The sequence below is a fragment of the Sceloporus occidentalis genome, unplaced genomic scaffold (assembly GCF_023333645.1).
Source record: "Sceloporus occidentalis isolate IW3139 unplaced genomic scaffold, rSceOcc1.0.p SCAF_3, whole genome shotgun sequence".
In the NCBI taxonomy this organism is placed as follows: Eukaryota; Metazoa; Chordata; class Lepidosauria; order Squamata; family Phrynosomatidae; genus Sceloporus; species Sceloporus occidentalis.
In genome coordinates this window covers 98,738,541-98,764,598 of record NW_028316983.1, presented here as the reverse complement: position 1 = coordinate 98,764,598, position 26,058 = coordinate 98,738,541, and the positions used below count along the sequence as shown (strand labels likewise).

General features: G+C 37.8%; 2 protein-coding genes across 4 annotated transcripts in view; one reads left to right on the top strand and one right to left on the bottom strand.

The window, feature by feature from the left end:
- Nucleotides 1–413: 413 nt before the first annotated feature.
- PRKACB (protein kinase cAMP-activated catalytic subunit beta) overlaps nucleotides 414–26,058 on the bottom strand; it is a 90,717-nt gene continuing 65,072 nt past the window's right edge. Inside the window, exons 2-10 of one of the 3 annotated variants that reach the window (XM_089515547.1) lie at nucleotides 20,931–20,992; nucleotides 18,945–19,073; nucleotides 15,840–15,938; nucleotides 14,798–14,880; nucleotides 14,280–14,406; nucleotides 11,100–11,195; nucleotides 9,812–9,934; nucleotides 5,338–5,502; nucleotides 414–3,302 (exon numbers count right to left, since the gene is read on the bottom strand). In XM_089515547.1, the coding sequence (XP_089371673.1) occupies nucleotides 3,177–3,302; nucleotides 5,338–5,502; nucleotides 9,812–9,934; nucleotides 11,100–11,195; nucleotides 14,280–14,406; nucleotides 14,798–14,880; nucleotides 15,840–15,938; nucleotides 18,945–19,073; nucleotides 20,931–20,992 (1,010 nt within the window). In that variant the 3' untranslated portion in view covers nucleotides 414–3,176. The remainder of the gene's footprint in view (nucleotides 3,303–5,337; nucleotides 5,503–9,811; nucleotides 9,935–11,099; nucleotides 11,196–14,279; nucleotides 14,407–14,797; nucleotides 14,881–15,839; nucleotides 15,939–18,944; nucleotides 19,074–20,930; nucleotides 20,993–26,058) is intronic. The other 2 variants (XM_089515548.1, XM_089515549.1) reach the window with 2 other exon arrangements.
- TTLL7 (tubulin tyrosine ligase like 7) overlaps nucleotides 15,276–26,058 on the top strand; it is a 202,131-nt gene continuing 191,348 nt past the window's right edge. The window contains exon 1 of the mRNA XM_089515542.1: nucleotides 15,276–15,295. The gene's annotated coding sequence lies outside the window, so the exon portion shown is untranslated. The remainder of the gene's footprint in view (nucleotides 15,296–26,058) is intronic.

Genomic DNA, 26,058 nt, shown 5'->3' with positions numbered 1-26,058 from the left:
TGGTTTGAATGTTGGACTAGGACTCTGGAGACCAAGGTTTGATTCCTCACTTGGCCATGAAACCCAGTGCGTGATCCTGGGCATGTCACATCCTCTCAGCCTTAGGGGAAGGCAATGGCAAACCTCCTCTGAACAAATCCTAACAAGAAAACCCCTTGATAGGTTCATCTTATGGTTGCCATATGTCGGAAATGGCTTTAAGGCATGCAACAATAACAATGAATGAGAGATCTCCAAGATAGCTCTGCTCAGGTCTTGCAAATTCAGAGTCTGTGGTTACCTTGACTGAATGAGAATATATCCTGGGACAGAAAAAAGCAGCACGGTCCTTATGCAGTGTTGTACATAATTTAATTTGCAGTTTTGTATATAAAGTTTTTACTGTATTGCACACTATTTTAGCAAACTAACTATTTGCAAAGAAATCAGTAAAATACTTAAAGGATTTAAAAATAAGGGCTTTAATGCAGCTGACAAGAAAATAAAGGAAGCAATTTACTTAATGAGATACAATCCTTTATGTTGAAAATGAGTTACATACAGCTAGAGTACAGCTAAAAGATACTATACAGTCCAACACTTAATTCCTCAAATTATGTAAAATTAACAAGTCTCTACTGTCAAATATACAGTATTTCATATGATTAAGAAGGCTTCTGAAATTAAATACAGGCAGCACTGTCTTCACGTGGCTTTTGTATGATCAAAATCATAGGGTCGTGTAACTATTGCCAAGTTTATACTCTAGTGCCTTGTAAGGTAACCTCCATAGCTTTTGGCTTGACCTCTCTTTATCTTTCCAGTCTAGTACCTCAACTTAAGATTTATTTTTATCTTCTATTTTTGACATGTTAAATAAGCACAAATTATATGGGATCAAGATGTTTTTTCAAAAAAAAATAAGATTTTAGATCTCAGACATGCTGGAATCCATCCTTTGCACTTTTACATAGTCATCCAGGATATATAGAAGACACCTGTCCTGTATGTTGTCCAGTCTAAGTATTGGCTAAAATTCATACCAGAATTAAAAAGAGTGGTCTCCGGCATTTATTAAAATTGTTGAAGTCCATAAACAATAAAATTACTGTAAAATTTATCATTTACCGCTAGCATACAACAGCATGTCTTCAATCTAGATGAAATACAAAAGACTAACTTTTTCCATACAAATAATTTCTTTAAATTTATTAATGTGACAATATATTTATTACATAAAATTTGCTACTGCAAAAGTATTTTATGTTTGTCTTGCACATACATTGACAAGGGTGGACAAAGATGGCAAAACAGACTCCTAAGGATGATGATGTGCAAAAACAACATGACAACTTAAAAAGACATACCGAATGTTACATGGTACATCTTATTCCAGACTGCAAAATGTCTATGGAGGTTTTGTTTGTTTTGTTAAAGGAGTGTAATAGAGACTAAAAAGAAGTAATACCAATGGTCTCATCTGCACTGGCATTCTAAAGAACACCATGTCTACACAGCAATCTCAGTTAGTTAATAAAAACATTTCATCCTTGTATGCATGTAAATTGATAATCAAACATGAACCAACTTTATTTTAAACACACTGATGTGCCATCTTAAGACAAGCCATCTTGAGATAAATCAGAAATGGAGTGCCCAACTAAAAAGTTGTATGAATAAATTTAAAAGCACAAGGTGTGCTAAGCCACTAATTGTTAACAAACACTGAAATAAGTCTGTGTAAAAGTGCTGGAGCAAGCACATGGCAGCAATACCCTTTTAAGTCAGTTGGTGAGATTATATGAAACTTAATGCAACCCAAACAATTCTGTGTGTGACCGTATATTCCATTTCACTAATGTAAAGTAGATTAGAAATGAAGACACCACTTTACAGATGGTGGCAGTTTTAAACTTTGTCTCTTTTCCATGCAAATGAAGCGCTGCTGATAAGCATGATTGGAGCAGCACCCCATCCTTGATTTACTAATATAGTATACCAGGATAAAAACTTGGCATTTACTTCTTTTATTCTTCACAGCTAACAGAAATACCAGGTTTGTCTAGCAATGCATCAATATTTTAATACTAAATTTTCAGTTTGCGAAACCATTTATTCTTATAGCTAAAGAGATAAAAAAAAAACCAACCTTTCCTCCCCTTTAATAAAAAAGGGTTGAAATGTGAAATACTTCTGGAGCCCCAACATTATTAAAAATCAGTCCTAGTCTCTGACAATACTGACCAAATCTTTTTCTAAAGTGTTTCAGGCTTTAAGTTGTTTTAAAACCCATTTAAATAGCTACTTACTTAAATGCAGGTAATTAAGCATGATTAAACATGGTCCAAAGCCCAGGATGGATGGAATTATTCCTGCTTTACTAAAACTGTGCTTCTTGTGGCACAGTATGCTTATGGCATATTTACCTACTGCCCAGGGAAAAAAAAGAAATATGAGGCAGGGAAAAGAACTGCCAGCATGTAGAAAAAACCAAGGCACGGGGTCTAGCTACTGTACCCTACACAACTGTCCAATTCTGATACTACCTAAGTTTGGTCAGTCTCCAGGAAGATGTGTTTAAATCAATTAGCACACACTCATATGGCGATAAATACTACCTTCAAAAAATGCTAATGTTGTTGGCTAGGTTTAGTCTGAGCTACAAAAAATAGTAATAATACAAACCTATGAACTGTAGCCTCAGACGTAAAGACAGACATGGGAGGATTGGCTGGCACAGACTAGAAGCAACACTTATCTTTCACTTCAGTCTAAAGTCATACTAGCCAAAACACCTTCAGTTTCATTCACACAAATACATTATTCAAAATAAAATGGAGCATTCTTAGGTAAAAGGCTGCTTCATTTTAAAAGGGGGGGGGGGGAGAGACAAGAGAGGGGAAATCAACAATACACAGAAAATAAAGGAAATGACAGAAACTGACAAGATAATTAGGAAAAGTGGTCTATATTCTGTGTTACAGCACAAACCGTGCTTGCTTAATTGTGCCTAGTTTATAAGGGTTGGTGCAAACTGCACACATGGAAGATGGCAATAAAGACCTCAGTCAGCTTTGTGGAATGAAGTAACTAGGTAATTGTTTTGACATATGATGGTCTCAGCTCCATCTCATGAGTTAACAGAGTGCAAAGATCCCAAATGTGAGCCCTGATGTCCTCTTATCCTCCAGCAAGTACTAAAAATCAGCAAATTCTTTTGCACATTTCTCTGTTAGAGATACACGGATATCTTCTTCCTCATAGTCATCAAAGTTGCTGGTGTCTCCAGGGCCTCTACATTTTGGTATGAAGGGAGCTTCTACCTACATGTGAAATAAAAGTATAGAAGGTTGTGGTTGCAAATCTGAAAAAATTAACCAATAATTGTCTGCAATAATATCTTCTTGGTAGAGAAACCAAAAGAAACATGTGTCTCTGGTACACTCCAGGTATATATTTAAGCAGGTTAAAATGCTTTAATATGAAAGAGATGTATTAAAGATTGAGATATTAAGGTGGGAAGGTTTGGTGGCCAATATACTGCCTCCAAACCAAAATATACCAGCATTTAACATACGTATTGTTTGTCCTGGGATGAGAGAGCATAACAAAACAGCACTCTATATAGCCTACTTCTTCCCAGGAAGGGCATCCTGACAAGGGGGAGACCAACCTTGACATATCCATCATCCAAAGAAGTTACAAGAATGACTAGGACTCCAGAACCAAAGGGACACATGTTATGGCCCATTCATCAGGCAGAGGACTAAGGGCTGCTAGGTTGTATATATGTGAGAATTTGGGGGTAGCAATAATACCTACTACTTGTAAGACATCCTGGAAATGGTTAAATTAAAAGGCAGTACAACTCCTTAGAGTAACTGAAGAAACAGTCCAACTGAGACTGATGGAAGTAAGCTATTACTGTGGTCCTTTCCTATCCACAGGGGTTCTATTCAGGCCTCTCCTGCAGATGGGGGGAAATGTGGGTGGTCGTACCCCATTTTATTCAATGGCAGTGATGTGCATGTTGCAACACCTCTGCATTTAGTGTGCATGTGCCAACACAGAATAAAATGGCATTTGATGATCTGTGGGAGCTCGAATCTGCCGAGCTGGTAGGCCCACTGTATTTTTTATCCTAATTTCAAGAAGATTTAAAGAAGTGTATTACCCTAAGGCACCAGATCCTGTCTGATCTTGGAAGCTAAGCAAGGTCAGCCCTGGCTAGTATTTTGATGGGAGAACACCAATAAATATCATGTGCTGTAGGCTATATTTCAGAGAAGAAACTGGCAAAACCACCTTTGAGTATTCTTTGGCTAAGAAAACCCTATGAAATTAATGGGGCGTCATAAGTCAACAGGTAATTTGAAGGCACATGCACAATGATGAACAATAAAAACAGATATATTTAAATATTTATTTATTAAAGGTTAATCATAAAAGGCAGAAAATCTTTGTTCCTATAAGCTGCATACTAAGTGGATATTTTAAAATGCAGCTGAGAAGGCTACCATTCTTTGGTGAATGCTTATGAGGCCTTTGCTTATGAGGCCTCCTTTTAAAATAAAAGAATATAGTGAGGTTAATTGTAGCCTGTCTTGTGCTAATTAACACATTAGCATTTATAACTGCTACAGTATTGTCATACTGTACAGCTAAACAACCAGTTTCCTATTATAAACTATTGTTTGCTTTGAGATTTAGCTATTCAATATTTTTTATGGGAATATGCCTATATAGTTCTAAAAAAGAAGGTACAGTATTTTTAAAAACTCACACTATATGTCCATAACACATGTTTGATATATAGGCATTGGTTTCGTCAAACTATATATCCGTAACACATCGTGATTCTATGATTTTATTTTAAAAAGGGGATAGTGGATGTGTTTGTGTTAAAAGTGAGGGGGTAGTGGTTTTGGGGCAGTGAGATCAAGGGAAAGCATAATTTGTGGACACTTATTTAATCACACAAAATACCAGTGCACATTTTGCCAATACTCTGAAGGAAGTTAAAATTGTGTTTAGGAGACACATCTAAATCTTATGGGGTGCATGCAGCTCCCTACTGTACTCCTAAGGGCCTCTTAGCCCCTCTTATTTATTAATGAAAGGCTTCCTCTAAGCTTCAAACAGTCCCAGCCCTTCTAATCATGATGAAATTGCCCCATAGGGGCATTTTGAATTTATATAAAATATATATATATATATATATATATATATGAAACAAATTCAAGGGTGAAGGCACGTGAGCTATCTTCAAATAACTGGAAATGAAAAAGGGAGTATCTTCCATCTTCTTCATGTACTATCACCAATTTTATCTTAGAGAGAGAGAGAGAAACATCTTACCTTTCTCTGATAAATGGCAATCCAATCTGTAGTGGCAAACCATTTGTGATTTTTAATATCATTTACCCCGTTCTTGAGATTTCCATATCGTTTGGTCAAATCTACTTGGAGTAAATTTCTTAGTAAATCCTTAAGATCTGAACTGAAATGTGATGGGAACCGTACCTGCAAAATATGAGGCATATTTACCATTGCAACACATATTCCATTTAATTCTTGGAGGGTGAGAGAAGATGATAAATAAGTTGTGTAAGGTTTTGAAAACGTAAGAAAAGTTCACAACTTCACATTTTGGGGAAAAAAACCTGCTAAATCAAACACAGAATTAGACCAGAACCATAATCTCCCAAAATTTCAGCTAGTGTCAAAATTATTTCCCCCTTCCCCATAGCAAAAGAGAACATTTGCTTGATTTAATGTCATCATGTTCCATACTACCTAGGGTGACCAGATGTCCTAACTGCAAAGGCACCACAAATATAGGATATTTAAGAAAAATGTAGGACATTGCCAAGTAAAAGCTAAAAACCCTACTATGAATGTAAATTCAGGCTTCTTAGCCATATTCAAAATAGAGGACATTTTGAAATTTCTCCTAGACAGAAGGTTGAAATGTAGGACATGGCCAACAATAGAAGGACCTGTAGTCACTCTAGTGACATCGAATGAGCAGAATGGGGATAGCAAATACAAGGCTGCTACTTTTAACAGTGGCCACATGTCTGCTGTAACACTGAGTTCTGGTCTAAGGCCAGTACCCAGTAGAGTGGTTCTGAAGGAATGAGGCTCTCCTTCCTCTTTAGCCCCAATACCTCCAGGCAGTAAAGAAGGCTTAAAGGGGAAGGGAAAGAGGTTTCCATCATGCTAACAGTCAGATGCTAGCATAGGAGTGAGTTATTAAACTTTTAATCAACAATGAATTCAACAGTCAAATAACAAAACAATACATGGATGCAATTCAAAAGAAAATAAAACTTCTGAATTACATATGTGTTGTGTACAGTGTGCCCGCGTCATACGTGGGTGCACTATATGCTTATGCTGACAGCCACACGCCGGATGAGGCAATGACATGCATGCCTGTGGCGCGCACACTGTGCCACGGACACAACCCCCACATTGTTTTCAATGGGACTCCACCATATGTGATATTTCCCTTACGTGGGGGTGGTGGGGGGTCCAGAAGGGATACCCCACGTAAGGGAAGGGCGCATTGTATTACTTTGGCTGTATCATGGTTGGGTCTTTGAACAGAACATCTTTCCATAATCCACGATGGTGTGCTGGGAGGTTTAACTGTTGTGAGTTAATTCTTGACATATTCAGTACAGTGAAACCATTTCTCGCTGAATGAGTCAGTCCATATGTCCCTTAGACTTTCTCATATTATCAGCAAGCTTCTCCATTAACCAAATGTCCCCTGTTTTGCGCCACCAATTTTGAAGTATGAGTTCCCCTATTTTCCAGTTCTTGGCAATTTCCATTCTAGCAGCAAGAACTAGAAAAGTAATTAGCTCCTTTGTTCTAAATTTTTTTTTGCATATTTTTTTGGAAAATTCAAACGTTCTCATGGGGATTTCTACCATGTTTGATGGCCCCTTGGACCACCTGCGTGGGAGGGTAAAAAAAGTTTTGCAATTTCTTTTTATTTTCAAAAATGTTTTTACATCAAAATGACCCCAAATGTCCTCTAGGAACCTGAAAAAACTCCAAAACTCCTCCATATACCTTTGAGGCTGTTTAGAACAAAAATTATATTTTTGTGGAGGGGGGGGGGGTGAAGCCCTCCAAGGTCTCCTGAGGGCAGCTCCCTAGCCTCCCACAGTTGCTGACCCCTGCACTAGCATTACACTGGATTTGGGATTTCGTTGCATGTTATGTCATTTAAAATGGGTTAAGCTAGTGTGGAAAAGAATGGCTGTAGGCACACAGCTATGGCACAGTTGTGGGAAGAAGTCTCCTTTTCTAAGATCTGTTGGTGAAGTATCCAGAGGTCCAACCGGCCTAGAAACCTTCAGGCAGCTATTAATGCTGCAGCCAGGTTGCCAGTCATGTCACAGAGGATCTCTTGCCCTTCTCTCTGCCCCACTGCAAAGGTGCAAACATGGTTTCCTTGCAAGTGGGCACTCTAGCTTGTTATACAGTTTTTTCTTTGGCTACATAAATAAACCATTTTAAACTATGAGTAATATTTTCTATAGTAGATTTTCACTGTTTCCTCAATTTTTGCAAAATGAAGACAGTGTTTGAACAATAGAAACTTCAGATTTCTAAAATATGATTTTTGTCTTTGAAACCAATGATTCTGCGCCAACAAGTTCTGATCGAGATTGTGATTGTTTGTACAGTACAATAACAAGTCAGAGTGTTGGCACATGGTGCTTAATCTCTTTCCTTTGATTCCTCTTGTAAACAAAATGCAGAGATTCCATCTGTGAAAATCCTAAACTCTGATTGGTCTTCCTCTCTAAGGACATCACAAGCTATGGTTGGCTGATGACTCTGCCTTGTCAAGGAAGGAACAAATCAGAGTACACATTTACACGTTAAAAACAAAACACAAATTAAAGGTCTCTGGCTTAACAATCAGGTAATGTGCAGAATCATGCTACTTGTAAATAAGGTCTGATTCCCCTGTTAACAGTATTCTGTAGCCCTTGGTGTCTCTGATTTCCCCCCCCAAAGTGTAGGGGTTTTTTTACAGAATAGATAGTTGTTTTGCAGTCCCACAATATAAGCAAGTGCACTCCACTGACATCAAGAGATCACCTCATAACAGAAACATTGCCTATAGCCTCTTTATCCTGTATCCTTTATTCACCCTATGTTTCTGAACCATTTTCTTTCCAGGTTTGTATCTAATTAACACTTTGGCCCTATTCTACAGAGGTGAACTGATTGTATCTTTACAAATTTTGAACAACTACCCTCTATTTCTCTTTACCCCATTTTTCACTTTAGCATTCCTTATAATTGAAAGTTCTCCAGTATCTCAAATTCTATGCAATACTAACATTATTATATACACAGTATGATCATTCTGATCTGCAAATCTTGAAAGAAAATTTAAAAAATTAGCTTTTCATCTTGTGATCTATCTTATGGTACATAATAAATCCAACCTTTATAAAATGGTCCATAAATTGAATAAGTATGTGTCAAAATGATAACCTTGCCCTTCAAAAATACTAAATAACACTGAGGCTATATGTATGTTAGTCTCTATTCACCTCCTACCTTAATTATAGTACTATAGCTTTCATGCTTCCCCTTGGTTTAATATGAGGTTGTTTCCCTATTCCTAACCAGGCTATTACTGCAAGTCTACACACAGCTGTTCTATATTCTTGGTTCCACCCATTGGCACTCTGTGACTAGTATAACTGCAAGATGATATATTATTACACTGGGAAACTGTCATCTCTGTGTGATTAATTTTGCTGCATTTATACTCTTCATTTTAACTAAGCTTACTGATATATGATCAGTAAGGTGAGGTGGAAAGTTTTTCAATGTTATGCTTTTCCATGAAAAAAACAAAACAATTTCTTTTAAAATGTGATTTGTCCTTATAGTACAGCAGGCCCTAGGTATCTGCTGGAGTTTAGTTCCAGGACACCCTCCCCTATGGATACCAAAATCTGTGGATGCTCAATTTCCATTAAGTACAATGGCATAGTAAAATGGAGTCCCTTATATAAAATGGCAAAATCAAGTTTGCTTTGGGAATTTTTAAAAAATATTTCCAAGCCATGGATGGTTGAATTTGTGGATAAAGAATCTGTGGATAAGGAGGTCCAACTGTACTAACCAATGAATTCTGTTAACTCAAAAGCAATTGAATTGAGCAATTAAACATTGAAATCAGTTCCCCCATCCCAACAATCCTCTTACCCCATACTGTCATAAACAATTCTCTCTGTAATTTAAAGTAATTACAATAGCAGTGCTATGACAAAATTGCCCCTTCTTCTCAGTTTAATTTTTATTCTTAGACAACGTACTGCTGTTGGCCTAGTGAACAGCTTTCTGTTTAAAGAGCCAAAAATACATGTCAGATGCTCTTAATCATATAGATTCAGTGATGGGTATATATTTGGCATTAGAAATTACACAATCCCCATTTTAGAGCCAATTAAACCCATTATAGGATCCATTTTTATTTGTACACATAAGGACTATAAAGGGGTTTTTTAGAAAGAAAGAAAGAAAGAAAGAAAGAAAGAAAGAAAGAGAAATCCATCGGTATTCTCCCATTGCAGCTAGTTACCAAATAACACTCTCTGATAACAAACTTTTTCAAAATGTGAATAAACATTATGTAACCCTTCACAATGATTTTGATATGATGTTATGGGACGAAGAACTGGAATTTCTTTGTTAAAACTGCAATCAGCAAAGAATACACAAAACAGTGCAGAGGTTAGTGCAAACAATCTGAAATATTTCCAGGATCAAGGCAATCACTGCTTACCTTTCCAGAAACAATTTTTTCATATATCTGGATTGGCTGATCTGCAAAGAATGGTGGATATCCAGCTGCCATTTCATAAATTAACACTCCTAAGGCCCACCAATCTACTGCCTTGTTGTAGCCCTGGTAAAAAGAAACTACTATTATCAGCATTACTTGGAATAGACATGGAAATCTTATCTTAAGGACTCAAACACTAAGTTTAATTAAGTTTCTGGTGGTACAGAAATAGCCTTCTTCATCATTCCAAATAAAAAATAAAAACAAACCTGGTATTTTTGTGGTAATTTTGGGACTTTTTAGCTAAAGCTAAACAAAATATTCTAAATAAATAAAATCTCCACACTCATCTGCACATCAGGAGAAATAAAATTAGCTTCCACAACACTTTTATATCAGCATTAGCTACTTTATGTGTGCAATGCGTTTATAAAATTATCTTGCTTTACTGGCTTAACTTAGAATATAAACTGTTATACTTGCCATCCAATAGCTGGATGAAAGACTTTAGCTTTTGTAGTTCAGTACTGAATTCAGAATCTTTGAAAGCTGCTCAATATTTTTGAAATATTTTAAAATATAAAATAAATAGACAATAACCTATATACAACCAAACTGTATATATGTTCAGAAGTATGTGCCACTTTTTCTGGTATGAGGTAAGTATGACTTGGATGTGATATGAACATTTTCAAACAATTTGCAAGTATCTAAGCACTAGTTTTATCATTTTATCACTGAAAATGATACTGTCTTTAACAGGTCAATCTGGGTTTGAGACAACTGGCATGTTATCCCAACTGAAGCTCAGTATATTAAAATAGACCTTTGAGGGTGCAACTATGCTACCAAATAGCCTGTTTTTTAATTCTTCTTGAATTTTCTCTCCACTTGTATACTCCTTTCAGGTAAGAGACTGCTAAATTTTTGTTACTCTTTGAAATTTCCTTCTAGTCAGAGTCTACACCAATCACATTACATTATTCAGTACACACACTCAAAAACCTCCATTATATTCCCTTCCCATCCCCAATATTTCTTGAACATGAGAGAAAGTTCAATCTAAAACACTTGGAAACATTTTATGTGGAAACTTTTTGGTGGCTTGCAGAACTTGTCAGTATCTGTGATAACTAAGTGTACCACCTCAATCTTCAGTACACTTATTTAGAACTTATATGACACTAGTTTCAACTAAATTTTCTTCCCCGTAAGTAAGTACTGTTGAGGATTGCAGTTTTCCACTCTTAGCACTGTTTATTTACTCTGCCAAATAGTTTTGAGATACCTTGCTGAGAATTATTTCAGGTGCCAAGTATTCTGGAGTCCCACATAACGTCCAGGTTCTCCCTTTTACTCTTTTTGCGAACCCGAAGTCTGTAACCTAGTAGCATTAAAAAAAAAAGGTCACTACATTTTCCAACCTTGTGTCTCCTTTTAATGCAATGAGAATGTTATATAAACAATGCAGAATATATCCAGCCACAGAAGTGGCTCTCTGTACTTCATGAATGATTCAAAAGGGAGATAATTTTTAAACTACACTTGCATTTGTTATATTCTGTTTGGAACACTGTAACACACTGTACATGTGGCTGCCTTCGAAAAGTTTTCAGAAACTTCAGCTAGTCCAAAGAGCTGCAGCTTTACTACTGAATGGGGTTAGTTATAGGACGTGAACAACTCCCTTGTTACAACAGCTCCACTGGCTACCAGTGTATTTTGACACACAGTTCAAAGTGCTGGTTATGGCCCTATAGAGGTTGATTCCATGTATTCTCCCATGAAAACCTGCTTGTTTCTTGAGATCTTCAGGAGAAGTCCTTCTCTCTATTCTACCACAGGGCCTTTTTAAAAGTTGCTTCTAGGCTCTAGAACTACTTGCCTAGAGAGGCTACGTTAGTATCCACTACAGTGCCAAATTATACACAAATTTATTGTTTGCACTTGTGTATAATTTGGCCTCCCGTATAAATTAGGGGCTGATTTTCGACCCAAATTATTGGTTTTGATATGACCTGTGGATAAAATGAAAGTAAAACTTAGGGGCATGTAACAAAGGATGTAAAGGATGAAGCAAAGGGAAATGATGCCAAAGAACTAACAAAATTCTGGTAGGCATAGCTGTTAATGCTCACTCTAAAGTTTGGAGGGAACTACAGTAAAGTGTGGCTGTGTGATGTATGGGGGAGGCAACCATGCACTGATGCGGCTAAGAAAACATGCACATGTCAAAAAGGATATAAAGGCAAAACAAAGAAAATGGTAACTGCGTTAGCAGTAATTATAGCCTTTAGTTTTAATGTGGTAACTTTGCCTGATTTTAACCCAGGAAAACTGACAAACATACACATGTGTCTTATTCAAATCCTTCAAAGCATGATTCTTCATTGCTGGAATCCCCATCTTTGAGAACAGTGTTGAAAGGCGAGAGCTTAGTTCATTCCAAGAGAACCTAGAAGTACCTACTCTCTCAGCATTCTTTTGAGGGGAAATGCCAAAGATCCGCCACTGCCATCATTTCCCATGGCTTTCAAAAACGCCAGAAGTGGTACCACGGCAAGAGATTAGAGGTCGGTGCTTTTTTAAAGTTCTCCTAGGATGAACTAAGCCAGGGGTAGGCAACCTACGGCCCGCGGGCCGCATGCGAGTTGTGTGTGTGAGAGTGCGTTGTGTGAGAGGGTGTGTGAGAAGGTGAGGTTGTATGTGAGAGAGAGATGTGTTGTGTATGTGTGTATGAGAGAAAAGTGAGTTGTGTGTGAGAGGGAGAGATAAAAGTGGGTTGTGTGTGTGAGAGAGAGTGAGTTGTGTGTGAGAGAAGGAGGTTGTGTGTGTGAGAGAGAGAGATGGGTTTTGTGTGTGTGTATGTGTGAGACACACAGAGAGAGAGATGTGGGTTGTGTATGTGAGAGAGGGGGTGGTTGTGTGTGTTAGACAGGGTTTGGTGTGTGTGTGAGAGAGCAAGTTGTGTGAGAGAGGGTGTGTGTGTGAGAGACAGGCATTGTGTGTGTGTGTGTGTGTGTGTGTGTGCAAAATCCCCTCTCAGCACCTTGTGCCTTTCTGGGTTGAGACAGTGTGCATGCTTTCTTCTTTTTTTTTTGAATTGCTTTGTAGTAGTTTCCATGCTTGGAACTATTATTATTATTGTTATCACTCTGGGGGCGGAGCATGTGGCCCCGCCCCTGGAGTGTGGAAGCTCCACCCCCAGCATGCAGCCCCGCCCCCAGAGGGTGGAAACTCCCCCCCCCCCGGCTTCGGCCCCCAAGTTGTCTGAGGGACAGCAACCCGGCCCCCGGCTCAAAAAGGTTGCCTACCCCTGAACTAAGCTCTTGCTTTTCATCACTCAGAGAAGGGGATGGTTCCTGGTTTGTTTGGTTGGTTTTTTTGACCAAAGTTAAGGTACAGTACTTACACTGACCCATGGCTAAGTTTACCCAATTTTGGGCTGACATTTTGACTAACATTTCTACACTTATACACAAGTATGTATGTTGTGTGTGTGTGTATCTCCAAAGCATCTGAGGAAGTAGACTTAAGTCTATCAAACTCATGCTGTTAACTTCTTTCTTTCAGTTATTCTCAAAGGTGCTACAACAACTTTCTACAATTATATACAGTATATTTGATGATATTTTATCTTCTGTATGTTTTAAGGCCAGGATAGCATAGTAATTTTGTGTGTTGGACTAAGCTCTTGCCTTTTATCACTCTATTCAGAGATGGGAATAGATGAGGAAAAGTACTTATACTTTTTTGGGTTGTTTTTTTTTTACTAAAATTCCTAGACTTATATACAAGTATATATGGTATGTTTGATGCTATTTTATCTTCTATATGTTTTCGGCCAGGGAGGTATAGTCATTTTGAGTGCTGGACTAGGACTCTGAAAACCAGGATTTGAATTCCTGTTTGGCCATAGAAATCAATGTGATCCTGGGCAAGTCACAGTCTCTCGGCCTCAAAAGAAGGCAATGGCAAACTCTCTGAATAAATTTTGCCCCTCAAAAGCCTGAGATAGTCAGAAATGACTTGAAGGCACACAAAACCACTTTTTAAGGATGTGAAATTTATCTGTACCTGTTTTAACACTATAAATTGCCTTGAATCTCAGAAATAAGGGAAAAGGCATGATATGAAAAAAATTGATGATGATGATAGGTATGGCAGTTTCAGGTATGGCATATTGTATGCTATTAGAAGTGATAAAAAGGAAAAAGAAGACTTAACTATGAAATATAAGCCCTAGGCATGCCATGCATAATATTAAATAGTATACATATTTGATAAATGAATAATAAGCTTTGTTTAGGTCAACTGAAAATATGAAACATTTTGAATCAAATTTTTGAATTCCTTTTGACAAATCAGTTTGCAGGTTATCAAACATAGACTTAATTTATGGTCATCATGTTTCATTACATTATAAACATTTACATTTTGTCTTCCAAGAAATTTGTCTGTCTCATACCTGGATATATCCTTGTTGGTCAATTAAAAGGTTTTCAGGTTTTAGATCTCTGTAAATGAGGTCTAGTGAGTGGAGGTACTCAAAAGTTAGCACTATCTGAGCTGCATAAAATCTTGCATGTGGTTCACTGTAATAAATAAAAATATTAGGTTTTAAAGTTTCACTTGCACATAGATATAGCCTACTCAATATATTTCTAATGTGATAAATTGTGGCACAACAGAAGGATTTGTGAGTTTCCTAGAACTTCTTCAAGAAATTTATGTTATTTCATAAAATAAATAAATAATGAATTTGATGATATGTTTGTAAGCTTTTAATCATGTAAAACCATTTCAGAAATCACCTGAAGAATGAGAAGGTGTTTTGAAATCATTTTGGGAAGTGTGAATACTTATGCTAAGTAGAGATCCTTTATCTCTGAGCTCTGCTACGTCTGTCTCCTCCTCTGTCTGGTATTACTTATGGCCAATAACACAGATTTTTAAAAAAATTACAATCTATTAATGCCTTCTTACCTGAACCTCCCAATTCTTCTTAAATGTGAGAACATTTCACCCCCAGGAACATATTCCATAACCATGTATAAATTAGAATTGTCCTAAGAGAAAGCAAAAAAAAAGTTCAGCTGGGAAAGTTTAAAGATGGTTAGGAAAATCAAAGGTTGCTATATTCTAATTTTGACACTCTCAAAACATATGCCTTAAGTACCTATATTGTTATTGTTACAAACTCTGGCTTGTTCTGGTGCACTTAGCTATAATAATAAATTCAAGCATCATGCAAAACCACTCCTTTCTTGCTTGTTCACGTCCTGTTTTGTGAAGCTGTAATTTTTTATATAAAGTGACATGAATATGGTTGACAGGCATCCACTGAACAATAACAGGAATTGAGACTTGTGGGCTTTTTGATTTAATAGGAGCACTGCTTCAGTTCTGATAGTTTGCTTTGGAGCTGTGAAATATATCTGTGATCAGGATCTCTAAGCATGTCATCTATGATCTGAATAATTGGTGAGTCGAAAATACATACTTACTTGATGAAGTTTGCTATGAAAAGAGTAGTGATCATTTGATATTTGGAATTTCTATCTGATTTTAACAACTGGGGAGTCCAAAATCAATTTTTACTTAATGAAGGCCCTCTCCAGATGGGCCCTTTGCAGTGTGTCCATGACGTGCTAGGGTTGGCTCGGGGGCGGCATGTGCACATGCCCCGCAACCCTAGCACATTGTGCACGCGCCACCGTTACACAGCGCCTTACACATGGCACGCTTAACCATTACGTCGAAGCTGCGCAGCTTCCATATGTATATGTGCCATCTTTGGCGCTTTGCGGCACAGCAAAAAGGAGCTGCTTTTTTAGCTTTTCTGCTGCGCAGCTGCACCGCACAATTTGTATGCTGCAGTGCAACTGTGCAGCAGAGAGAGGCGCTGAGGAGGCGCCTCTTCTGGGCGGTTTGTACCCCGCTGAAGTTTGCTATGAAGAAATAGTGATGAATTGGAATGTACAGGACAGAAAACTGCTCCAAAAATACTTTCTAGTTCAATATTTACCTTAAAAGAATACTCCAGTCTTACAAGAAAAGGAAAGTTCACTGCTTGTAATATTCTTTTTTCATTCAGTGTGTGTTCTATTTGCTTCAGTTTAACCACCTTGGAACAAAACACATTTTACCTTATTAGCTCTTGACACTGAAAGCTAACAAGCAAGTCATAGTATTTTTGATGGTAAAGAGAAAAAATTAATAGCAACTATTCAAAATGTGGTAGCAAGTTCAATATTCAGTTCTAAAAGCAAAGAATGTTGTACCCACATTTATACTATGAATGTATATACACTAGGTTTGGCGTCACTGGTAACTCATGGTGAAAATGAACTATCTCCAGATCATGGATTTGCGATATGTTTTTGTCTTCTTTTCCACCCTTCCTCCAACCCTCATGTGCCTTAGGTCTCCATGATATCCCCTCAGTTGCAACTGATTAAGATCTTTGTCATGTCTAAATGCAGGAATATATACAGGTGAGCCTTGTCTACACCAACCCGCTTCCTCTGATCTGGTCTACCCCGATGCACATGGGCCTAGGCAACCCCCTCATCGTTGATCATGTGGCTGGGTACCTCATTCTGGCTGAAGTCTTTGGCGACATAAAGCTGCTTGACTTCAGAGCAACTTTGTGAGATTGGCTGGGTCAGGAAAACAGCAGCAGTCCCAACGAGAAGTGCAAAGTAGAGTTGCTTGACATTAGAGCAACATCAGAAGTGGGACTCAGCTAGGGAGGCAGTGGTGACAGAGCAGGAATTCCCCCCTCCTTCTACTTGGGGCTACCACTGTCTCTCTGGGCTGAGCCCTGTTGTGAAGTTGCTCTGAAGATAAATGGCTCTATGCGGCAAAAGGCTTAAGCCAGCACGAGGCACCCATCCACAAGATCAACAGTGAGGAAATAGATCAGGCCTGCTTGGATTGAGATAGGCCAGACCCTCCTAGATCAGAGGAAGCAGGTTGGTGTAAATTGAAATGACTAGCCATGAAATAATTTTATGGATGGACATTTCAGTGTCACCTCCTCTGATGATGTCACCTGATACAGGCACATCCCCTGCATCTGTGTAGTGACACCACTATATAAACTCCAAAACTACTATCCTTTCCTGCTATTTTGGAAGATGTTTATCAGTAGAAACGTGGTGCACGGACTATCCCTATTCCATCTTTTAACCTCTTTGCCTCAAAGGAATATTAAGAATAATATTCATAACTCATTGGAAATCTGTTGAAATCTAAAATGAAACACAAATGTCTTCACGAACCTGAACCTTCCTAGAAGCTAGCAGCATATGTATATAATAATCTAACCAAGAGAGTGACAGAGCCTAAGACTCTACACAGACTCAGCTCTTTTGTGGAACAGATTGTGCCCACCCTTGCCATGGATACTGGGAAGCAAGTACAGCAAGGAGAACCTGATCCACTCTAAGAAAAGACTCTCACAGTGTTCCAACTGTCAATGCACACCCCATCACATTGGTCATATAAAATTAAAATTAAATGTATAACCTTAATTTAGAACAGCTTTACAATTATATATCTACTGAGATGTAAATGTTTAAATAAGTCATTGTTTAGTATACAAAATGGGCACACCACACAACTAGCACCACATTTTTATGAGATGGTCCTAATATGGAACAGAAGAGCATATTTTTGATTATTTTTCTTTAGATAGTAGCTTTGATGTATGTGAAAACATGGAGGCTAGTTCCATTTTTAATTTTGAGAACGCAATATTTCACTTCATGTAACACAGAACTCAAAGGAAAGGCAAGTATTTTTGTAAAATAGAAAGAAAATCAAAATCAAAATCTGGAATTGAAGTCACAGAACATTAGCAACAATAACATGAAATTTAGGAATGACTAACACATCATCTTTATATGTAGTATGTAGACTCTACTACTGAAACTGGCATGATTTGCAACACATCAGTTCACTTCCTGATTTATAACTGATACAGTATATTAAAGATCCACTTTCCTTTCCCCTTCTTATCTAGTGCTTTTCTTCTATAAAAGGTTAGCTGGAGAAACTGCAGGGTATTTGAGAATAGAAAATAAAGGATCAATATAGTTGAATGTACAGCTCACTACTTTTATCACACACTTCACTAAACTCCTTCCTTTTAAGAAATTCAATCAAACTTAAAAGCGGGAAACCATTAATGTTTCAAAAACTTATTTTAAGATTTGCAACAGAGGCAGACTGTCTTATTCAGTATTCTAAAATATTATTGTGTACTCTACATATGGGGCACAGTTATTTAAATAAGTGGAATAGTGGAATGACATAGCAGGAATATCTGCCTTAATAATACAATGGCATGCATAAATGGATATGCTAATATTTAGGACACTACCCATATTGTATTAGATATAGTATTTTTGTATTCAGCTACACTATCAAGGTGCTGAATGTACAATAAAAATATTTCAAAGCGGAACCCCCCCCTCAAAAAAAACCAAAAACAATCCAATAGGCTACTACTGCCAGCCATTACTATAATTAATTATAGCAAATGTCAAGAAAGCTTATGGGTAGAAAACCACTGTTATTTCACTAGGATCATAATTAGATTTTAAAAAAATATTAGTACATGCTGCATGTACTCATAAAGACTTGAAGTCAAGAGGCAGATGCTTTAATCAACACAAGTTATGAAGGGTGTTTTAGATGAACAAGTTCTCTACTTCTGTATCACTGCCATTCATCAAAATATCCTGTTCTCATCCTTTGTTGAGATTTATGTCAGACCCTACTTCTGCACTCTGAAGTGATTTGAGCAAAGAAAAACAACTTGAACCACTGCTGAGAAAGGCACTTGACCATGCTCTCTAGGTAACACACAATTTTAACAATGAGCCCTCATCTTGCGTTTTATGTATCCTTAACACAATTGGTGAGCCACAATGAAACAAAGAAGACATGTTTTCCCTGGGTTGAAGAGCTCTATTCATGTAAAGGAGAAACTAAATAAAAGATGTAAAAAAAAAAAAGAAAGAAAGAAAGAAAGAAAGAAGAAAAGCACCACCATTCTTTTCTGTGGAACTATTTGTAAAGAATAGTTTTCAAACAGACTAAATTATAATAAAACTGTACCAACTTTTTGTTTATCCAGTATCTTCATGGCATAATACTGTTCTGTAGATTTATGCTTCACCAGCATGACTCTGCCAAATGACCCAGTTCCAAGTGTTTTTAGCCTCTCGAAGTCATCTAAACCAGCAGTATTCTACATGAAAAGAGAGAATAAAATATTCAAAGTATAAAGACATAACTGCTATTCTAAGTTATATTAAAAACATAACCACAGAGCTCTATTGTGTATTAGTTATATGCCTTTTTCCTTTTCTTCCCTTTCCCTAATTTTTCCACTTTTTTCTTCTCTCTTTTTATTTTCTGAATGTATATTGCTTTGATTGTAAATTAGATTGTTCATGTTAAAGATTAATTAAAAATGATGTAAGGAACATGCAAATAAATATCATAGAAACCCTAATTGAATACACTTAAATGACACTGAAATTTTTGGACTATTGTCATACCTGCATGTAAATACACACTTCAAATATAACATACTTGCCAATCCAATATGTTGTAGTTTCTGCAGGATAATAATAAATGTCAAGCTGTGATACACACACACACACACACTCATATTCATCAAGTGTATTTTTTGTTTATTAAGGAGGGTGAAAAAATAGTGGAAATTATTAACATCTGCTACTAAGCTTTCATATATTCAAAAGGTTAACAGCAGTAATTTAAGGCATGAATGTATACTTTGAAAAGTACGCAAGCTATGAAATTTAGTTCTTGCCAGGAACAGACAAAAGTGGGTTGCATAGTATTTTGTATTCATCTCACTTCAAACATGAGCCAACAACCCTCTCTCTCACAGACACAATGTTATTGATAAGAAGCTTCGTATGAGCTTCCAACACAACAGAGGAGAAACTAAGCTTACAAGAGGTAAAGTAGATGCCCTCCATACAATACTAGCTCATGCCACTGTTCCCACCTACTATGTTTTTCTCCAGTAGGAGTGAATGGATACCACTGATTCTGTGCAACTTTTATTGGAAGTGAGAGTTCAAGTGTCTTGGACAGACAGAGTTGTCTTCTTCTCTTGGAACAGCGATTTTGTTTGAGTTCTTCTCCGCTATACGTATCTGAGTAAAACACCTATACATTTTCCAAACAAATCAGTTCATTTCTCCAGAAAAAAAGAAGTCTGTTTCTTTGGCACTGTGGAGATGGGATTTTGCATTCTCTTCTAGATTTTAGCAATCTCTAGTTCAGAAGCCCAGACTATTTCCATCTCAATGTCATCAGCATCAGAAGCCTTCAATTGGGTTGGAATCACCAACTTTAAATAGAGTTTGGATGGCGATATTCCAGGAGTGCTTTAATTGTAAATTTCTACAAGGAAAGGAACTGGACCAGATGGGCCTTGGAACTTAAACTTGAAACTATGACCTTGAGCCAAGATTCATACATTTGGGAAGGCGCTTAGGTTTAGATACTACTCTATCAAACCCTTCCCCAATAATATCTTGTACACAGGGTTTAAAATATATTAGAGTTGTAAACGCAGAGTTTAAAAAATATATATACAATTAGGAATTGCAAACCTGTTCATATAGTTCTATAGCATGTGGCAGCCTTGCTAGATAGATTCCAAAAACCCAAACAATGTAGTTATAGTTATACGGAGTTGAGAAATATAAACAATTTATTAGTAGAGAGTACCAGTTTGAAGAAAGCAGTGTGTGAATTGTAAATATGAATTCAAATTTCATCACAAGTTCTTTCTGTGGAAAGCAAACCAAAATATTTTTCCAATATGATTCTCCAAATTTTCAGTAGTAAATATGGACCATGAACAAACCCTTGTCATCTCTTAGAATATTCCTACAAAACAGAATGACAGGATGGAAACATCATTTAAAGTTTCCTGCCCTGAATCCAGCACTTTTCTAGCTGTTCTAATTACTGTATTTTAGGAGAGTATACAGGAGTGAATTACATTATTTCAAATACAACAGACAGACTTTTACTCAATTAATAGCTGAAATAGTTTCATTACCTGAGGGGGGCTTTCCCATTTTCTTAAAAAATCTTCTTTGGCTTTTGCTAGGAACTCTTTCACTGAAAATAGAAATGAGAATGCAGTTTAATACAGTTCACTAAAGTAACAGGACTTTCTGAAACTATTTTAAGGCCGTTTTAAAAACCGCTGGTAAATTTGTACTCTTCAACTCATACGCTAAATAAGAAGCAAGGGTTCTACAGTAGTTCTAACAGCTTTGTAAAGCTTATGAATTACAATGTATATTTCAGCATAACTTGCTTAAACTACTTTAAATCTAATAGGCCACACCACTGTACAGGCAAGCAGGCTTTAAGATGATGCAAATCGCTATTGGACTGAAGGCAGAATGTAAAGAAGTATCTCCTGTTGGTATTCAGAGAGCAAACAGTTGTCTTTGCTCCAGTGCATCACTTTTGCTTAAAGGCTGTTTGCAAGCCAAAGAATCAAGTGCACAGCATTACTGCAAGCAAAGGCAAAACATAGGGTTACAAAATAGCACATCAGAGATGCCCACAGTCAGAGACTACCTCAAGATACTAATTTTGCATTCCAAGCAATATTATTCTGCATGGATGTGTAAAATGTGCACCATAATGTATAGCAATTTATGCTTGTTTTAACTATTTTTTCCCAAAAGAATCTGATTTATTATTATTGTTATTGTTATTATTGCTTAAACACAGTATATTATTCTGTAAAATTCTGTATTTCTAGGCGAAGGGTACTTATTACCTCTTAGGAAAACATGTTGGAAATCCTAGCCAGAGGTGATCAGAGCAGAGGTAATCTTTTGCAGTTTGCAGTCTGACACCACTTAGCTCAATGCAATGGAATTCTGGAATTGTAATTTGTTGTGGCACCAGAGCTCTCTGACAGAGAAGCCTAAATATCTCACAAAACTACAATTCCCAGATTTCCATAGCATTGGGCCATGGCAGTTAAAGTGGTGTCAAACTGGATAATTTCTGTAGTACAGATGCAGACTCAGCCATGCTGCCAGCAGAATCACATCTGTGAGAATGCAAGAGGCGGCAGCCTTCTCAGTGGCCACTCTCAGAGTCTAGAACTCACTGCCAAGGGAGTCTGGCTTACCTCCCACTCCATAATAGTGCCTCTGGCAGGTAAAGACATCTTTACTGAGGCAGGCCTCTGTTTGTAGCTTAAAGCACTTTTACCACTTGGACGCTGGCTCTCAGACACTTTTAACTGATTGACTAATTTTATATATTTTTTTCATGGGAGGTCAGCATAGTATAGTAGTTTGCATGCTTGACTAGGACATCAAAAGACCAGGGTTTGAAAGCCTGCTCAACTGTAGAAACCTACTTGATGACCTTGGGCAAGTGACATGCTCTCAACCTCAGGAGAAGACAATGGCAAAACTCCTCCGAAGAAATCTTGCCAAGAAAACCCCATGATAAATTTGCCATAAATTGGAATTGACTTGAAGGCAAGTAACAACAAATGTTTTTAATAATGTATCTAAGCATTTTTCATCACAGTGCCATTTTTGGTAGAGCACAAATAAAACTAAATAAATAGACTTCTGTGCCATGTCAAACACTCTTTTACAAACTTCTACATAAAGAATTATATGGATGCTGGCCTATGTAAATTATTTTTATAGTAAGGGTACGTACTATACTGTTTTAAAACTCAATAAAATGAATACTAGTTATCGGAAAAAATACCAATGTCCCTATTTTTTTCAGTTGAGAAAACAGTGTTATATAAAATCTATGAAATATTTTAAAATGTAAAAGTACCCCACTATGGACCATTCGCCATGAGTGCACATTTTAGTTACTAGTCTTATGATTGCTGTTTTTCACTTTTTGTAGTTTTATAGTCTAGTCAATGACTTTGGGCTCTAATGAAAGAATGAGCATACCAAAAGTTTCTAAAGGTTTCACCAAGGATTTTCAGGAACATTCCCACACAGATGTGATGAAAAGAAGAAAGAAAGAGAAAAAGGATTTACGCATTTTCCATGTGATACACAGAAATAAAATTCATCCCAATCCAGGTCCCTTCCCACCTATCTCCTCCTTTAAGGATGGACGTCAGAAAAGATCAGCTATCCCACATGTTCAGATAAAAACTTATAAAAAACAATCAGAAAACAACTAACTTTTACATACAGAGCAAATGTATATGAACTGTACACTGAAAAACATTACAGAAGTTATAAAAGAAAAACGGTTTATTAAGAATATAAAACAAAATGGGCCTAAACACAGACACAGATACAAAAATTATGTACTGGAATTTCAGAAGTGAGTTAGGCTGTTATTTATAGAGCAATTGTGCTGACTTTGAATACACTTATCAGTTCTCCTTCCCATTGCTGAATCAGTAACTATGGCTTGAAACAGAGGGGCCAAAAAACTGCGGCAAGGCTGCACCTGCACCATTCACACTGGGGCTGTGGCAACCAGACATGTCCGGCCCCAAGCTGCTGCTGCAGTCCCAAACTGGGCTGCTGAAAAGGACAGTATTTTCCCATTTCTTTTTGGCCCAGTTCTTTTCTGAAGACGCAGTGTTGGTGTGGCTTCCCGTCGTGTTTGGGGTGTGCGCGTCATCTAAACGCTACGCCCCGAATGCAGCTGAAAACCACATCATTTGGCTCATCTGTTTCGGGCCCATGTGTTAGACAGAACTGAATAGGCCACAAAGCAAAAGTGTTGCATTAAGACATGTGTCAGATGGTATAGCCTCCAATTTGGCATTTTACAGCAACCATGAACGAACACTTTTGTATAGTCAAACCCAAGTATGAACTGAAAAAAATAGCTTGCCTGTCCAGTAGTGCAAATCCTTTTAGCATGAATTAAAGGAACCTTTGGTTTACACGCAGTTGCCCCACAACTTTTTACAGATGCACTATACTGCTGCCCCATACGTTACATCTGCATTACATCACTAAGTGTGCACTGGCTTGCACAAAAACAGAAGTTAAACCTATTGAAAACATTGTGCAGATCTTCATGCTGAGTTTTACTATGGATGTTACAGTTCCCCTCTTACTGTATAACATTCCTTATTGCAAACAGTATTCATGGACTTGCCATCCGTGGATTTGAGCATCCACAGATGGCAAGCTCACATTGTCCCCAATGGTGGCATACGCACATGACCATGCTGCCTTTAGGGACAGCCCCTGTTGTCCCAACTGGCAGCATGTGCATGAACCCGTACTATCGTTAAGAGATAACGGGACTTCACCTGTTGTCCCCAATGGTGCCACAGCTGCATGCATGCACTGCCACTGGGGACATCAGGGGCTTGAACATCCGTGGATTTTGGTATCTGTGGGGTGGGGTCCAGAACGGATCTCTCACTGATACCAAAGTCCCACTAAAGTTTCTATTTTCTCTTCTATTTATTCAAACATCTGTAGCCTTCTAAGCCCTGTGATAGCAAACTTTTACATGGAACACTTTGAAAAGCAAGCCCTGGAAACAGCACCGAAAAAGCCCACAACTTGGTTCTGATACGTGGATGACACTTTCACCATTTGGAGCCATGGAGAAAAAGATCTGGCTGTGTTTCTGAACCATCTGAACAACATCCACTCCAACATCCAATTCTCTATGGAAAAAGAAAAGGAAGGAACACTGCCATTCTTGGATGTCCTAGTCATCTGCAACCTGAACCAACTTTTGGGTCACACAGTATACAGAAAACCCACACATACAGACTGATACCTGCACAAGAACGCCAACCATCACCCAGGACAAAAAAGAAGCACAATCAAAACACTGGTAAACCGAGCAAAACACATCTGCGAACCCCACTTCTTGGAAGATGAACTGAAGCACTTGGACCGGGCTCTACAGGCCAATGGTTATTCCAGCTCAGACATCAGAAGGTCTGCCAGGCCCAGGAAAACCCAGAGAAGTGAAGACAAGCAGCCACCCAAAGGGAAGGTATTTTTACCATACATCAAAGGAGTCACAGACAGAATAGGCAAAGTGGTGAGGAAGCATAACCTGCAAAGGGTTTACAAACTGACGAAGGAAATCCAGCAAATGCCTTGCTCAGCCAAGGACCAGAGAGACCCTCTCACAGCCGCAGGAGTTTACTGCATACCGTGCAGCTGTGGAAAAGTCTACATAGGGACCACCAAACGCAGTGTGCAAACAAGAATCAAGGAACACGAGAGACACTGCAGACTGGGCCAGCCAGAAAAATCAGCAGTAGCAGAACATGCCACAAACCATCCTGGGCATAAAATACTGTTTGAAAACACTGAAATTCTGGACCATGCCAACCACTACCATGTCAGGATGCACAGGAAAGCCATTGAAATCCACAAACATCTGGATAATTTCAACCGGAAAGAAGAAACCCTTAAAGTGAACAAAATTTGGCTATCAGTCCTGAAGAACAGCAAAATGAAGATTCAGCAAATGCAAATGGGAAACCACTCAGAGTCAGAGGCTTTCCCAGCAGATAATGATCACCAATTAGCAGACATTAATCCTCTTTTGCATTAGCCTCCCAGCCTGAGGCCAGTCATCAGCACAGAACAATACACATGCAAATCACTCCTGCATTCCCAGGCTCACACAGTATATATACACCCAATTTTTCCAGGCAAAGCATTCTCTGAAGATGCCAGCCACAGATGCTGCTGAAATGTCAGGAAGAAAATTTTCTAGAACATGGCCACATAGCCCGAAAAACCCACAAAAAACCATGGATGCCGGCCATGAAAGCCTTCGACTTCACATCTGTAGATAACGCAAAATATAATGCAGAGAAAACAAATGGCTTATCCCTGGTTTAGATGTCCATCTAAAGCCATACTTCAATATTCTGGTTTGTTAACTAATCAATATTAAAATAAACTATAGGTCTCTGAGTTCATGTGTAAAAGGAAATGATGGTTCAGTCAAAAGTTTCACTCTCCATCTCTTATATGGAATGGAGTGCAAGACATGAGCCCAAGGCTAAATACAACCATCCCTCAATGCCTATGAGTCATAATGACTATGCATTCTCTCCAGTGTCAAAAGCTGCAGAAATCAGTGACCGTCAAAAACAAGTGTAGTACATATTTTGAACCTGTTTGTTGGTGTAATAAAGATATCACCACAATGTGTAGTTTAGATTTTAT